At 37.7% G+C, this 17,622-nt stretch overlaps 2 protein-coding genes across 2 annotated transcripts; one reads left to right on the top strand and one right to left on the bottom strand.

The window, feature by feature from the left end:
* Positions 1–1,238: 1,238 nt before the first annotated feature.
* On the bottom strand, positions 1,239–1,702 carry LOC131659131 (non-specific lipid-transfer protein 1-like). Its single transcript, XM_058928365.1, has 2 exons — positions 1,350–1,702; positions 1,239–1,248 (listed from the first exon to the last, which is right to left on the bottom strand). Exons 1-2 carry the CDS (start codon positions 1,700–1,702, stop codon positions 1,239–1,241), a joined length of 363 nt encoding a protein of 120 aa, XP_058784348.1.
* Positions 1,703–8,276: 6,574 nt separating this feature from the next.
* LOC131659132 (uncharacterized) lies at positions 8,277–9,050 on the top strand. Its single transcript, XM_058928366.1, has one exon. The coding sequence runs from the start codon at positions 8,277–8,279 to the stop codon at positions 9,048–9,050; it is 774 nt and encodes a 257-aa protein (XP_058784349.1).
* The last annotated feature ends 8,572 nt before the right edge of the window (positions 9,051–17,622 follow it).

Consider the following 17,622-nt stretch of genomic DNA (forward strand, 5'->3'; position numbering starts at 1 on the left):
TATTCCTTGCATTTCATCCCAACATTTTTGTTAATGTGAAATCGACATAGCAAATTATGTGTCGTGGGAAACACAAATTGAACTTCTTTCATCAAAGCAAGATCTCTATTCGTCAAAATCACTTGTGGATCCTTCACAAACAATTGCTTAAGCTTATCCAAGACCCAACAATAACTCTCTGTCTGCTCACACTCCATATAAGCAAATGCAACCGCAAATGTCAACTCGGTCAATGTCATGCCAACTATTTCAAAAAGAGATTGTCTATATTTGTTTGTCTTATATGTGGCTTCCATAATCAAGACAGTTGAAAAAAGATTCATTAACTTCACCGAATCTGGATGAGCCCAAAAAATATCTCTCACAACTTCTGAATCATCTCTTTACCTACACCAATAAACATAGTTCGTCTCGTATGTAAGCTTAAGCAAATATATTAAGGCATCTAACCCTTAATATATTTTAATTGTTAGTGTTTTTTTTTTGTAAAAGTATTACTTTAGACAGTAAATTTTGTATTAGGTATTTCTTATTTTAATTATATTATATATTTTGGAATAAACATTTTAATTATAGTAATATATACCGGTGTCAATTATAGTATACCGGTGTCAATTATAGTAATATATACCGGTGTCAATTTTAAACATTTTAATTATAGTATTACTTTTGCCTATATTTTTAAAATTATCAGTGTCAGTGTGTCTGTGCCCATATCGTATCCCGGTGTCAGTGTCGGAGTCCGTGATTCATAGTCTAATATATGTTACGTCTAATTTCTATTATGATTGTCACTATTTATTTTAGGTCTCCTTATCTATTTTGGCACATGCCTTTGTCATTAATCCTCTTAATCTTTAAATTGATTATTTAGCATCCTTGATAATTATTTTCTCATCAGATAAATATTTAAAAAAGATTATAATTTTAAATTAAAGTACCACCCAAAGAAAGTCACACTTTATTTAATACTGATTATATTTCATAATTTGTTTCCGCAAATATTATCCTTTCTACTTACTAAACACCAAGCAAAAACAATATATTCCATGACTTTATTTTCCGTAAAAATATAAAATACATAATAAAAATATGACTTTATTTTCCATTTATAAATTTCATTAAAAATGCATCAACTTTTTGCAAATGGTTTATAGATATAATCTTAATATTCATTCTAGAAAAACTCTTCCATGTAGCTCTTCATGTTTTCTTCACGATCTAACCCTAATAAAGAATCATTGAATCCTGAAAATAATTCAAAATGTAAGAATATCAATTAAACAAAAAACAAAAGACTTTTAATATGTATAAATTAATTAATAAGAAAAGGCAATAGAAAAACATACTTGCTACAATCAACCGAAGGACTAATTGGAAAAGACAAATTAATGTGACAAAGTTGTGGAAGTTGAGCAGCCCTGTCTGGTTTAACTCCAAACCTAGTAGAAGCATCTTTGAGACATTGGCAAACACTTCTCAAAATAGGAGTTGTGTTAGCCTTATTGAACAAATTAGTAGCTCCAGTGCAACATTCAGCAGATGGTGTTGGTGGAAGAAATCCTGTTAGAAAAGTTAGACATGGCAATAGATTTGAAATAGCTTCTGGACATGAAACATCATCCATTTCACTTGCATGTAATGGTGTTGTCATTATCATGCACAAAACTAATATTGCAGCAACTGTTTTCTGGCTCGACATCTTAATATTAGTATGGATGGATCTAGCTTTGGTTTTTCTATTCAGTTTTGGTTATGATGATTTGTATCTGAAGCCTCTTCAATTTATAGGCATGGATGTTACCTTTAAATGGTTACAAATCAGTAACTTATTATTTTATTTTAATGTAGAATTAATGTATTATGTAAATATTATTTAAATGGTCAATCAACCTAATAACTACATCATTAAAACCATTTAAAGAAATGTTCTTTAAAGATTTTAAATATATTATAGTATTTAAAATTACCCTCAACTCAAGAAATTAGTATATTCAATCAATTGCATATAAGAGATACTCTATTTATTTTTAAAATAAAATAAAAAAATAATTGTTTTTTAGTTGATGGCATTGTCTATAATACTACCTCTGTATTTATTATAAGAAAAAGTTTATTTTTAAATTTTTTTATATAATCAATAATTAGTAAAGCTGTTTGATCAAATATATTGTTTATTTAATGAATTTAAAAGTTTTTTTTTTATCAAAAATAGTAATTAGAGGGAAATAATAGATTATGACTGTACCTTCTATTTCATAAATTTATAAAAATATTGAAATACATTTTAGAAAATAGACAAAGCAAATAAATTTTTCAAAGCTTAAGAATATTTTACTTGTAAAAAAGCTATAGAATGGTTTCTATATTTAGAAAATTTATTTCGTTTTAAAATTGAAAATTTTTTCTTTAAACTTTTTTTTTAAATTAACCATTATTCTGTAAATCCTTTTTTTTTTTTATAATAGTAAATTTTATTTAGTAATCAATGTGAATTTTATTACTATTCAAAATATATCTTTTGTATCCTAATATTGTTTTAATTTATTAAAAATATAAAATAATATCTATTTTTAAATAGTTTGAATTTTGAATACGATTTGCATCAAAATCCTCTTTTATTTTTAGGCAGGGATGTAAACAAGTAACTGACTTCTTATTTGTTTTAAATAAGGCTTAATTGATCTTTAAGTCAATTTAAATTTATTACAATCAATCATTCTAAATAACAAATTACTAAAGGTTTTAAATGACTTTGCATTAATTTTTTTTTTTCTAAAAAGTATGGTATTCAAAGTTACAGTAAATGGTACAAATCAACGGTCAACTATATATATCTAAACAAACCAATGGTTAGTTGGTCCAGTGGTGATTGGCGCTGGACTTGGTAGGGAGAACCACGGTTCGATCCCCCGCAACTGCGATCGGGAGGGGGATGGAACCACTTGATGCCAGAACTCGCCCCCGAACCGGACTAAACCGGTGGTATAAAGCCAAAATATATATATATATATATATATATATATATATATATATATATATATATATATATATATATATATATATATATATATATATATATATATATATATATAATAAACAATCTCTCCTCCCATTGAGTTTTTTACGATCATATGTGTTTCCGAAAATATCTCTTAATATCGGAGATATATTTTTAGATGTATCTATAAAATAAATCAACGTTAAATAAAAAAATAAATTGCTTTCGAAAATATATTTTTAAAAGTGAAGACAAAAATGAAATATTGTCAAATACTTAAAAATATTATGGGGCGCATTGAGATATTGTCTATATCTAATAAATTATTATTTGGACAAGTTAAAAAAAATTAAGTTTAATGATAGTTAAATATTTTTAACTTACATTATTATTTTGACAAGTTAAAAAAAAAATTAAGTTTAATGATAGTAAAATATATTTAACTTTTTAATTCCATGTAAAAGAGAAATATATTTTTTTAATATACTCTTAATTAAATTATTATTCACTACCAATATTAAAAAATTAATGTAAAAAATATCAAATACTATTAAATATGTAGTCAATTAGGATAATAAGAAGTACTAGTAGAGTGGAAAACATCAAATAAATAAATTCGAAAGCAACAAATAAAATATATATTGGGTAATGTTAACTTATGCCCCAAAGATACAAGTTAAGAGATAAGAACACTGTTTTCCAAAGGAAAATTATACCCCGTACCCCTACATTTGTCCCAATACCCCTACAATTTTAAAAAAATCCCAATTTTGTCCTTATTAAATTTTTAACTTTTCTTTTTTATTTATTTTTTTCAATTTTACTGAACAGGATATCCCAGGGGTGGGTGTTCCGGTTCCTTTTTTTTTCAATTTTACTGAACCGGATATCCCAGGGGTGGGTGTTCCGGTTTTTTTTTTTCAAGATACTTATAGTTAATCTCTTTTTCCAGCTTTTGACCAATTGTGCTGTTCAAGAGATATCCAACATACCAGTAATAAAAATACAGCCACTTGCAGAAGAAATTCTCAATAACAAATAGCTTCAGACATGAAAACAAATAAACAACAAAAATGAAGTAGTTATGTTATCTGAAATGGACAGTTACGTTTTTCCGACACCACTGACACCCATGATGACGATAACAGCAACTGGAAAAACCATTTACTTAATGAAATTTGCATACAAAAAAAGCGACTTAGCAACATAATTCATAATTCAATGTTGAAAAAAAAAAGAACCGGAACACCCAATTTTGGGATATCCGGTTCAGTAAAATTGAAAAAAAAAGGAACTGGAACACCCACCCCTGGAATATCCGGTTTAGTAAAATTGAAAAAAAAAGGAACCGGAACACCCACCCCTGGGATATCCGGTTCAGTAAAATTGAAAAAAAAAGAACCGGAACACCCACCCCTGAGATATCCGGTTCAGTAAAATTGAAAAAAAAAATAAAAAAGAAAATTTAAAAATTTAATAAGGACAAAATTGGGATTTTTTTAAAATTGTAGGGGTATTGGGATAAATGTAGGGGTACGGGGTATAATTTTCTTTCCAAAGTTTTTCCTATAATCTAAGAAAATTTCTAAATATTTTGTCGATAATACTTGTTTTAAACCAGGTTCTAACCGGACTTACAAATTTATTAAGTTTATTTATTTTATAGTTTACTCTTTTTTTAAGGCTTTGTTTATGTCCTCCAAGACTTCTCATAAAAAATTTATATAATAATTTCCTTTATTAAAAAAAACATTGATTCAACATCAAATTTTTAAGGTCCAATTTATAGGTGTTCTGGACTGGGCCTAGATTCGGCCCAATCCACCTTCGGCCCACTTACCCTTGGAGGCCCAAACCGTCACGCCGCCTGTATTGGGCGAACTGTGCTCGGATACACGGTCCCCGGCTGAAACGCTCCCCGCGAGCATCCACCTGACGGAGACCTTCCTCATCACTGGGAGTCTCTTCTACCGAGGATCTCCTTCCCACGAGCATCTTCCCCGCCGAGGACCTATCTCCTCGTGGGGACCCTTCACTTCCAACCCCCCGAATAATGCGGAGTCCACGTGGTCCCTAAAAGACCGCTTCCACCGCAAACTCCGGAGTGGTTGACCAGGACAGAAGGCACTCACGCACCTCCGATATTTCCGCTCAGGAAACCTGGCAGTCTCCTAATTGGGCCTGGGCATCCAATCCAATAGCGAGATCATGGCCCAGCGCTGGGGGCTATAAATACCCTCTTTCATTAGAGGGTCAGGTATTCACTTATTTCTAACCTTTAGCTTGTACTTGCACTCCTTTTCTCGTCTTCTCACTTTGGCATCGGAGTACCTTGCAGGTACACCCCCCCCCCCCCCTTCACTTCACGAAGACCCCGCATCCGAGCAGGCCTTGACGATCCTTCTGATCAGGTACGATCAGTGGCGCCGTCTGTGGGAATCAAGCTCCCCTGTCTTTAAAAAACAAAGATCAAAGCTAATACATCCTGAGATCATCATGGCCGGCAACACCAACCAGAATCCTGATCCCTTTCACCTCGATCCTCTTATCCACAATACTGCTGCCGATGGACAGAATCGACATCGACGGGAGGGACAGCAACCCGCTGCTGACGGGCAAGGGAGACCGAGAGATGAACTCTCCCAACCCAGCAGGAGTGAGCAAGCTCAGAACAACCGGAACAAGCATGCTCAGAACAACCGGAACGAGCAGCCTCAAACCCATAACGGACCAGAGCAAGCTCGAAACCAGAACGAAACTGACGCCAGAGACGGGCAGCCCGCCTCCTCTTTCACCCATTCCTCTGAGAGGCGAAGAATTCAGTACGAAGACGACCAAGAACAAGTCGATGTCCCCGAGGAAGCCGACTCCACAACCGTCCTCTTGCTCAAAGAACTGCAGAAGACCAACCGCCTCATCCGGCTTCAAGGCGACCGGATTGACAGGCTGGAAAGGAAACGACGATATTGTTCCCCCCCGCGGAGAAACTATCGGTCGCGTTCCTATTCTTCCTCGCGCTCTCCGCCGAGGAGGACACGTCGGCGTTCCTCATCTTCTTCGCGCTCCCCGCCTAAAGGTATCGTCGTCAGAGATCATATTCTCGCTCTCCACCACGAAAGAGCAAGAGGAATCAGAAACCTGAGGCCACAGAAACTGGGAGCCTTTCTCCCGAACAAGATCCATGGGGGCCCTCCAAGGCTGTGTTGAAATCCCGCGAGCGTTCCCCTCCCCGGGACAACCGCAAGAATCCAGGCAAAATGCAGGTAAAACCCCGGCGAAGCAGACACTCGACCTCTCCAGGACCAAGTAACGAGGAAGACTTCCGCAGCCCCTTGTCCGAAAGCATCCAAAGAGCTCGTCTTCCACGAGGGATGGAAAAACCGCCGACCCTAGACCTATACAATGGAACTACTGATCCCGACGACCACATTCGAAGCATCGAAGCCGTCATTGTAACACCCCATAAAATTCTTTATTTAATTTAATTAATTTTTGGATTAAATATTAGAATTATTTGAGTTAACTGAGAAAAATGAAATAATGAGGCTAATGGGCCAGTGTCGCTTTGAGTAGAAGGGGGGGTGTCAGTTGTGAAGCCCATTACTAATGATAAGCTTATTTTCATAAAATAGAAAAATAGAGGAATTGTGGGAGGAGAACCAAAAAGGGAGAAGAGAAGTCTGAACGTGAAAGAGCAGAGAAGCGAGGAAGTGCGACGCGAGGAAGAACGAAGAATCAACCTTCAGGTAAGGGGGGACTCTTCCGTTTATCTTCTATTATGGGATTATAGGTAGTATGATAGAATTTGACCGTGTTATTCGTATCAATTGGGTTATGCTTAGGTTGTAGAATTGTTAGGTTTTTGGGGAGAATTGATTTATAATGATTGTATTGATCATGTATGGTGTTAATTGGATGGTTGAATGTATTATAAATGTGTTATAATATGTGCTTGTTTGCTGTACGTAAAAATCTAGTTGGAATGGAATTGGTTTGGTAGTGATTCGGTGAAGGAAGGGCAAAATCGCAGGCTATTTTCTGAGATTCGGAGTTCTGGAAATCGCCAGTTCGCGCCGCGTCCAGGAGTTGGCGCCGCGAACTGCTTAGCAGAAGGCCAGGAAGTTTTGTTGGGTTCAGTACGCGCCGCGAGCATATGGCCGCGCCGCGAAGGCGTACTTATTTGCTCGTTTCGCGCCACGAACACATGTTTGCGCCGCGAAGTGCTTGGCAGAATGTTGGGGATTTTTGAATCGCTCAGTTCACGCCGCGAACCAAGGTTGGCGCCGCGTGCTTTTGGTGACAGGCCATTTTGAGAGTTCAGAAATGTGTAACTTTTAAACCGTAAACCGGATTTTGGTGCCGTTCCGAGCATAGTGAAGCTAATCAGATAATTTACATAATAAAATGTTGTTTTGAGTTGTGACTTGATTTTATTTGGTTGTGGTGGTTTATGCTTATAGGTACACTAATGAATGTTTTACCTGTATGATGTTGTGGTTGTAATCGGTGTTTATTATACATGTATTGTTGGCGTGAAATATGTGTTTTATTAATGATTATGACATTTGGTCGATTTATGTGGGTGATGAGCATGTTATGGTCGATGCATGCATTCATAATCATTTTGTGGCTGGTCCTTGACGATGGTGGATCAGTGGTAGTTAATTCCCATTGTGTGGAATTAGTGAGTGGGTGTTACCGTATCCTTGATGATGGTGGGTCAGTGAGTTGGGTTATCCCAGATTTTGGTACCACGTGCATGTAGTTGCATTGCATTAGGCTGTTTGTGCTATTATAACATGAATGGAGGATTATCCAATGTTATAATATGTGTTGATTTGGTTGTTTGCTTACTATTGTATGATTTGAATCTGATCGTAACTGTGATTGGGTGAATGGCATGTGAAATGATATTTTATTATCTATATCTTATAACATTAGTTAAATGTGAATGAGACTCACCCTTACTATTGTTATTTTTCAGATTGAGAAGTAGCTCTCGTACTTGGTGAGGATTAGCTCGTTAAGTAGTTCGTTAGAGTCAGTTGGGTCTGTGTCATGCTCTGGTCGTGTAACACTGGGGACGTTGTTTAGAGTTATTTGTGGAACTCTTTTTATTTCAGTATTTTATTATGGTGGTGTTTTAAGTCTATGACTTTGGATGTTGCATTGTTCAGATGTTAAATATATTTCCGTTGTGTTAACATGACAATCTGAATGATATTGAGTTTAACGTTCCTTCCGCATCTTTCCGACCACGCTCAAGAAAGTGGCAATGACATGGTACAGGAACCTTCCTCCCAACTCCATCCACTCCTGGACCGAGCTCAAGGAACTCTTCTTGAGATATTTCACAGCCTCCCGTCGGCAACCAAAGTCTGAAGCAAACTTCGAGGCTGTGATCCAAGGAACCAACGAACCTCTACGAGAATACCTCGACAGGTTCAACAAAGAGGCCGTCCAAGTACAGAAGACCGACTATATGAAGAGATACCTCCTAGAGCGAGGACTCCTCCCCGGAAGCGATTTCAAGAAGGCTATAAAGATCGAGAAGGTGCACACCATGAACGCCCTCCTCCACAAATCCCAAGCCTTCATCGCTTTCGAAGAAGGAGAAGCGGCTGCAATAAAGGCCTCATGGGGCAATGATGTTGCCCGCAGCTCGAGCCATGACTACTCGGGTTCGCGTCGGGGACATGAGAAAAGGAAAGATGACAGGCCCCACGATGCGAAAGAACGCAGAGGACCAGCCGGTCGATTTAGCGACTATACTCCCCTGAATGCTTCACGCGAGAAAATCCTGGCCGAGTGCAAAAGCACCGACTTCAAGAACTCTAACGTCAGGCCCCCGAAGCCGAACCCCACCAGACCGGGGACCGACAAGTCTAAATACTGCAAGTATCACAAGAGCCACGGGCATCTGACTGACGAATGCAAACATCTCAAAGATGCCATCGAGACTCTGATTAAGGAAGGTCGCCTTTCGAAATACACAAAGAAAGGAGAACCTTCCCGGAGAGAAGACCCACGTGTAGCGGGGAAAATCTGATATCGAAGCCATGGGATTGACTCGAATCAATATTCCGTTTGAAATCGCCACCGCGCTTTATTTTTTCAAAGGAAAAGGGAAAAGAACGAAAAACCCAAAGTTTTGTTTTTAAAAAAACAAGAAAGAGAACTCAGGTTCGGGTGTTGATTATATGAGGGGAAGGTTTAAAGCACCCCTCATATCCGTGGTACTCCACGGGAACCTTTTTGAAAATCTGTGTTGTGTGTGTGCTAAAAAACGGTTTGTTTTATTTTCAAAATAAGCTCGGCAAAGCGTTAAGCTTTGGGCCTACATACCTCCTCGGTGCAATGGAGAAGTCAGAGCTAATGTAGTTCCGCTTTTGGGAAAAACGTTCTAAAACGAATAAACACTTTGTTGTCGTTAGAGAGAAATACTCAGCCATTGATCTTGAGCATGAGAACAAACAAGTTCTTTGCATCGCAAATGAAAGAAGGGCTCCAACTCGGATAAAATCAACGAGTATGCCACTAGCTCTCTCACGCGGAAAAGATCTCGTTATTATCAATCAATTTCAAAATCGTGGGGTATAACCACTCGTTTCGACAATTAACGGTGTCTAAACTTTTGAAGAAAAGCCACTAAGGGCGAAAGATATTTTTAAGAAAAAGGTTTTGAAAAGATTGCAAACATAAGAATATTTTGGAAAAAGGGAGAAGATTTTGAAAATTTAAGAATGGGAGGAGATGAAGAGGCTAACCTAATGCATAAAATAAAAGCTAAGGAAAGAAACGGCCTAACCAAATAAGAAGCCAACACTTGACATTAAGAGCCAAGGTAGTTTTCCCATCCTTTGGATTTATCAATACCAACACATTAACACTTGGGGATCCAGATGAACTTATTGTCTTAGCACCACTTTGCATTAAGCACGTTAAGATTCTGACGAAAATCGGGCAGAGTAACGGCTGTTTTCGGGTAAAATCCTTATATCAATGCCTTGGAATTAACCATCAAGGGCTTTCAAGGAAATACCTGCACACATAAACATACAACAGAACAATGCCAGACAGACAGAACAATCACAGGATAGTAATAGAATGAGTCCAGAAGTACTAGGTCCATAAGTCCGAATCTCCAAAGTGCTAGGGATAGTAACCGATAGTCCAAAGAGAACCTTATGTATTTTTTAGATTTTGGTTATTTATTAGTGTTTTAGCAAAAAAATAAAGTATGGTCCAAGTGGACAAAAGAAAAATAACAGAAGCATAAACATATGTCCAAGTGGACAAAGAGAAAATGACGGAAAGTAAATATGATGAAATGATAAAGTAAAGCGATAAAGCGAGAAATATAAAGAGCGGTAATATAAAGAGCGGTATAGTAAAGGTGCGGAAATTAAAGTTAGTTGTTAAGTGTTAAAGATAACCATCTTGAAACTTGTCAAGTATGTTATCAAAGTTAGTAGGAAGATCTATGGTGAGTGAATGATGTACTCGGATTTAAATTCAATGGGGTTTATCAGAAGCTTGATAGAATCATAGCGACTACACGATAAGAACCTCCACAAGTCTTAAATCAACCGCATACAATTCTCTTCCATGTTTGATCTTTTTTTATTCGGGACACGAAATATTGCGCTATGTTAAGCAGATCGCCAAGTGATTTATGTAGAAATCACCCTACAACGAGGCCGGTCAAAACTTTATGTGCTAATGCATGCGAGAAGAACGATATGTAGATCGCCTTCCGAAAGCAATACCGCACGAAAAGAAAATAGGTAACGATCTAGTCTTTACTAAGAATCCATAAGAATCCTCAAAGTATTAAGACTTTCATCGATCAAAAGGAAAAAAAAAAGGAGAAGGAGAAGATAAAATGCATAAAGATAATCAACTCACACTATCATTAATATCATTAATCTAATATTATGGATTTGGTTCTTTCAAACCTATCAACATCCTAGATCCAATGATATTAATGAAATGGAGGAAGAAGAATAAAATTCACAAAAGATAATCAACTCACACTATCATTAATATCATTCATCTAATATTATGGATTATGTCATTTCAAACCTATCAACATCCTAGATCCAATGATATTAATGAAGTGGAGGAAGTAGGAAACCAAAACAAGCATAAAAAAGGCAAAAAACCACATTCTGCCAGCAGGAAATCGATTTCATGCAGAGGGAAATCAATTTCCATAGTGCAGTTTTCAAAAAAAACAAGTCACGCTCAGCAGGAAATCGATTTCAGCCTTAAGGAAATCGATTTCCTCAGTGTAAAAATCAGCAAAAACAGCATTTAGAGGCATAAAACTTGACTTGAACAAATGTACAAACACCTTATGATCAAACATCAATTGGAGCACGAATTTTACATCAAATCACCATCAAATAGCACCAATATAGCATCAAAGATGCATCACACACAAGCAACAAAGATCTACATCATGATATACAAAAAGGATGAAGAAAATTTACCAAATCTTGAACAAAACTTGGATCTACTTCAAGAATCACCAACACAAATCTTGATCTCTCAACAATTGAAGAAAAAAAGAGTGAAATGGATGGTGGTTTAGCTCAAAGTTTGTGAGGTTCAAGATGTAACTCACAAACTTTATGAAAGAATGAAGAGCTTTGGTGAATTTGGTAGGAATGAGGAGAGAAATTGCAAGAGGTTTTTTGGCTCTCAAAAGCTTGAGAAATGAAAGAGTAGAGGGCTCTATTTATAGAGTTGGAGCAAGAGTAGTGGCAAATTGGTCTTTTTGTGTTTGGTGATTAACTTGTGTTTAATTGGTGATTAAAGTGGCAATTAAATGGTAAAAAGTGGTAAAATGGGGTTAAAGAAGATTTAATGAATGAGTTAATTTTGATGAGGTGGAAAATTGGTAAAATGACAAAAATGGTCAAAGAAAATAGGTGCCAAAATCAAATCAAGCTTCCCTCTCTATTTTTTTTTGAATTTCGTCTTAAGGAAATCCATTTCCCCAGGAGTGAAATCGATTTCACACTGTTCCAGAAGAGAATTTGGCGCAAAATACACTAGGGAAATCGATTTACCCAGGAGGGAAATCGATTTCATGCTGTCCAGAATGTGATTTTGTTGAAGATTGCTGCAGGGAAATCGATTTACCCAGTAGGGAAATCGATTTCATCAGTCCAAAACATGAAAAATGCCTTGTTTATTGCATGTCTTGGCTTGGTACCTACAAAACAAAAGCCTACAAAGAAACAAAGCAATATTTTTGGTATTTGGGTTAGTATAATACGCATACAAGAGAAACAATCATTAGTGCTTGATAGTCCCTCTTATTGATGAGGTGAGTGCAACACCACAAACAAAACTTCCAAGTGAAGCTCTTGATTAGTGATTGGAATATGAATGATATAGGAACTTAGGGTCAAAAATTGGGGTATGACACCACGGAACTTTAACGAGGGCAACTCACCGGATGGTAGGCCATTACAAGTAGCTCTGTTAGTCACCCGACCAGAGGACTTCGTACACTCGGTCGGAGTAACATCCGCCCTCAGCACATGGGAAAGGTTCCCGACCGCGATGGTCATATCTAATGGCGGGGACCCCGGTTCCCTCACAATCAGCTCGGTGAAGAGGAAGTTTAATGAGTTGATCAGCGCCAATTCGGACCTCGGCCCTACCCTACAGAAGTTCAAAGGTAAATCAGACCCAATCACCTTCTATCTGGAAGAACTGCCCGGCGGAGCTCCGAACGCCACAATTCCCCTGCTCGTCCGAGCAAGGATGGCAAATTTTGACGTCCGTCGGATCCTGATCGACGAAGGAAGCTCGGTCGACATCATGTATTCCCACTGGAAATCTTCGTTTTGACAAAAATCGAAGAGACTTAAATATATAAAACACAATTTTTGAGCCTAAGATGCAATGCAATGTTAATGAATGCATGTGATGATAATAAAGCATGACAACACTGGAGAGTAACAAGTGATCCACTAGGGAGAACAAATGTCTCGCTATAACTCCGCTTGGGAAACAAACGTCTTAGAAGTTCCACTGGGGAAGGCAAGACTTTGTTGGAGAGACGGAACTTTGGTGGGAAAAGAAACTTCTCTGGGGAAAACACTTCACGTCAGAGAGGTTATAGCATCCTCTTTCACTGGGGATGAGAAAACGGGAACATCCTCTTTCACTGGGGATGAGAAAGTATGCATCCTGAATTAGAATGCCAATCTTCCGTTAACAGAAATCACACCATCGTACCACTGATGATTGAAGAGATGTACCGCCGTACCACTGACGATAACACATACCAACGTTCCACTGAAGGCATGAAGAAGAAATATACCACCGTACCACTGATGATATGAAGAGATGTACCGTCGTACCACTGACGATAATACATACCCACGTTCCACTGAAGGCATGAAGAAGAAATATACCACCGTACCACTGATGATATGAAGAGAGATATACCACCGTACCACTGATGATATGAAGAGAGTTATACCACCGTACCACTGATGATATGAAGAGAAATACATCGACGTACCACTGACGATGAAGATAACAAAATACACCAATGTTCCACTGGAGGTAGAAAGAGATATACATCGACGTACCACTGACGATGAAGATAACAAAATACACCAACGTTCCACTGAAGGTGAACTACCAACGTCCCACTGGAGGTAGAAAGAGATATTCATCGACGTACCACTGACGATGAAGATAACAAAATACACCAACGTTCCACTGAAGGTGAACTACCAACGTCCCACTGGAGGTAGAAAGAGATATACATCAACGTACCACTGACGATGAAGATAACAAAATACACCAACGTTCCACTGAAGGTGAACTACCAACGTCCCACTGGAGGTAGAAAGAGATGTATCGCCGTACCACTAACGATAACACATACCGACGTTCCACTGAAGGTATTGAAGAGAAATACATCGACGTACCACTGACGATGAAGATAACAAAATACACCAACGTTCCACTGAAGGTGAAGAGAAATACATCGACGTACCACTGACGATGAAGATAACAAAATACACCAACGTTCCACTGAAGGTGAACTACCAACGTCCCACTGGAGGTAGAAAGAGAAATACATCGACGTACCACTGACGATGAAGATAACAACATACACCAACGTCCCACTGAAGGTGAACTACCAACGTCCCACTGGAGGTAGAAAGAGAGGTATCGCCGTACCACTAACGATAACACATACCAACGTTCCACTGAAGGTATTGAAGAGAAATACATCGACGTACCACTGACGATGAAGATAACAAAATACACCATCGTCCCACTGAAGGTGAAGAGATGCCCCATTGTACCAATGACGGTGAAGAGCAATCAATAATACTTTTTTCAATGATTTGAGGATGCAAACACAAATGCATAATCTCAATATTCATCGTCCAGCAACCAAAATTTAATCCATGACCAAATGGAAAGAAACTGCCAAAAAGACTGGACTATGTGAGAGAGGAACCCACTAGTCTTCTGTTCGCAGACATCCGGACAGAATAACTGAAACATATTATCCACCTAGAAACAAATTCAGTGGGGATTTTCAAGGAAAGTGAGCTTTTTCTGCTTGACTGCAAACTGTCACTTATACTGAAGCGACTTACCATTTGCTGAGTTTCTTCCACTTGACTGCAAACTGTCACTTATACTGAAGCGATTTACCATTTGCTGAGCTTCTTCCACTTGACTGCAAACTGTCACTTATACTGAAGCGATTTACCATTTGCTGAGCTTCTTCCTCTTGACTGCAAACTGTCACTTATACTGAAGCGACTTACCATTTGCTGAGCTTCTTCCACTTGGGAATCAAGAAGTTCATAAAGCCTGAGAGATTATCTCTTGCTTTGAAGATAAGATTGATATGTGAAGACATACAAACTTGCTCAAATAAAGAGGCTTGTATTTGTTGTCAACAAAACATGCTGAGGACAAAACCTGCCCCTTGCTTTCAAGTACAAATTCCAACGGAGTGCAATGACAACACTGCTGGGAAATAAGCCTTTCAATATCTGATAAGAGCATCAATCACAAATGAATTCTCCATTGTTGGGGAAAGCAGAATCCTCAAGAGGTGCAAAATAAATGCCTTCTCGATCTAGGTTTCCCAGCCTAGAGAGGTTCAAAATAGTATTGCAAGAGACCAAAGTTCAGCTCCAAGAACAAACTGGATAAAAACAGCCAAACAAAGCTTTGCCCCTTGAGGAATAAACTCAACTGGGGATTAATTCCATCCTGACAAATGAGCTGAGGAGGAACACCGAAGCAAAATTCTTCCACGAGGAACAAACTCATTGGGGATTATCAGTCTCTGCGAGGAATTTACAGATCATCCTCTTCTTATCAAAAGATCGGGCAACACCCCAAGCTCTATTATGGGGAATCAGAGAAAATTTCTTTGGAGAAAATCACCATTATGAACTTGCAGAGGAAATAAGAAGTTAACATCAAAGCAAACAAGTTAACATGCGGGGGATTTTAGTTCAAAACTCAACACAAGGTGAGAAAGAAAACCCAACAGTCAACCGTTGTCTCAAAACTTCTTGGTAAAGAGTGACATACTCTGGACTAATCATGGCAACAACCTTTGTACTTCAAGCTAATGAGGTGATCAAGGTAACTTCTGATTCACAACTTGCCCCAGACTACATAGTCTATGAAAGGAAACTACCCCAAAAAGGTTCATAGAGATCCTTGACATCATGAAGACTTGGAATAATCTGCCCCAGATCAACAGTTTCTTGGAGAGATTTGTTAAATCTCGACGTAGCTGCCCCAGATTGACTAAATTTGGGACATTCTTTTACTCGACAAAGTCTTCGCGCTTTGCCCAATGATGGTAATCAAACTTGCAGAAGCATTATACTGGGAAAACAACATGCCCCTGGCAATGTTTTAGTTTTCTACTGATGATCAGATGTAAACTTCCTGGATGTCAAACAAATGTTTACAAGCAGACAAATGTTTATTCTGAGAATGATAATGAAAATGCAACAATTATGTAAGTCTTGAAGTTTCGAAAAGATGTCGCATAACTTTGTGAATGAATCACTAGTTAAGAGATGACATTGATTTTTTTTTATTTTTTATGCATATGATACCAGCACAAGTTTTCAGCATAACCGATAGGAGTCAGGAACGCTTTCTTGTTTAAGTATGCTTTCGAAATAAACCCTGCTTCAATTAGGACTTTTGAGGGTTGTAACGTGGCCTGGTTCACGGTTTTCAGAAAAAAAGATTTTTAGGCTCAAAGTTTATTTAGCCCACCCCATCTTCGTGATGTTCTCCAGTCCTATGTTCAGTTAACTTAACACGAGTATTCATCTCTCAAAAGGATTTTGTGCCCTTAAGGACCTGATGAAGCTTTCTTGGAGTAGCAGTCACCCTTTTGTCTTCATTTTTTGTATTCACACAGATTTGTTCATTTTTGAGGACTTTTGCTTTGTAGTCCTTTCTTTTCACTTTTCGCTTTTTTTTTCTTTCTTATTTTCCCTAATTTTTGCCTGGACTAATTCTTTTGAATTGGTCGTCCAGCGGGATGCTCTAACTTTTGCCTAAGTCACTTGTTTTCAAGTTTCTGACTTAGCGAGCTTTGCTTCTCTTTTCTTTTCTTTTCTTTTTTTTATTCATTCTTTTGATTTGAACAAATCGTGTGATATTGACTTTGTCTTGACTTGTTGAGAGGGTTGTGACTGCCTCATTTCTTGGCGGACGAAGGATAACCATTGTGGTTTCACATTTTCCAGCCTTTTTGATGCGCGGGGGAATAACCATTGTGGTTTCCCATGATCCATCCTTTGATGTGGATATGACGTGCTTGACCTTTGGATGCACAATCCTTTTTGAAATATGAACACTCGGTCAAATTAACTGAAGACTACCCTGCCCCAGGTTAAAAATTAGGGTTTTTTCGTTTAGAAAATAAACTCCTACTTCAAGGCTCAAAGGGGTTAACAAGGGATTATCTTCCTTATATCTCCAGTGTTTGGGAATTTGAAACAATGCCTGTACATCATCAGCAGGGTCTTATTCAAAAGCATACAACCAGAAATTTTGCGTTTTCAGATCATCATCCTCCTTCCAATCTTTGCATAAGCAAGAGTTTGGCAAAAGTAATTGGTATCATAATGCATAAAAACAAATAAACATGAGTGAACGAATGGATTACTTCAAGACAAACATTATCATTGTGTTAGCATTAACATTAAAAAATAAACAAGTTTCTACATGCAAGCAATGCATTGAAAAACAAGAAATATTACAAATGAACAAACAGTAAGAATACTAAAAAAATTGAGAAGGCTCTTTTTATCTGGGTTTGTGCTGAAGGAAACATCTTTCGAACTTCAGGCTACCATCAATAGTGATTCAATCATGCTTTAGCAAAGAATTGGCTTGAACATCAGAACCAACATCTTGGAAAGTCAAAATACAGGCATGGATTAATCTTTGAACTTCATTTTTTAGAGCCCAACAATCTTCTAAACTGTGTCCGGGAGCATCCTGATGAAAAGCGCAAGTAACATCAGCATGGTACCACCATGGAATATTCTCTAGAATTGGAAGTGGTGACCTTGTTTGAA

The sequence above is a fragment of the Vicia villosa genome, linkage group LG3 (genome assembly GCF_029867415.1).
Source record: "Vicia villosa cultivar HV-30 ecotype Madison, WI linkage group LG3, Vvil1.0, whole genome shotgun sequence".
NCBI classification, from domain to species: domain Eukaryota; kingdom Viridiplantae; phylum Streptophyta; class Magnoliopsida; order Fabales; family Fabaceae; genus Vicia; species Vicia villosa.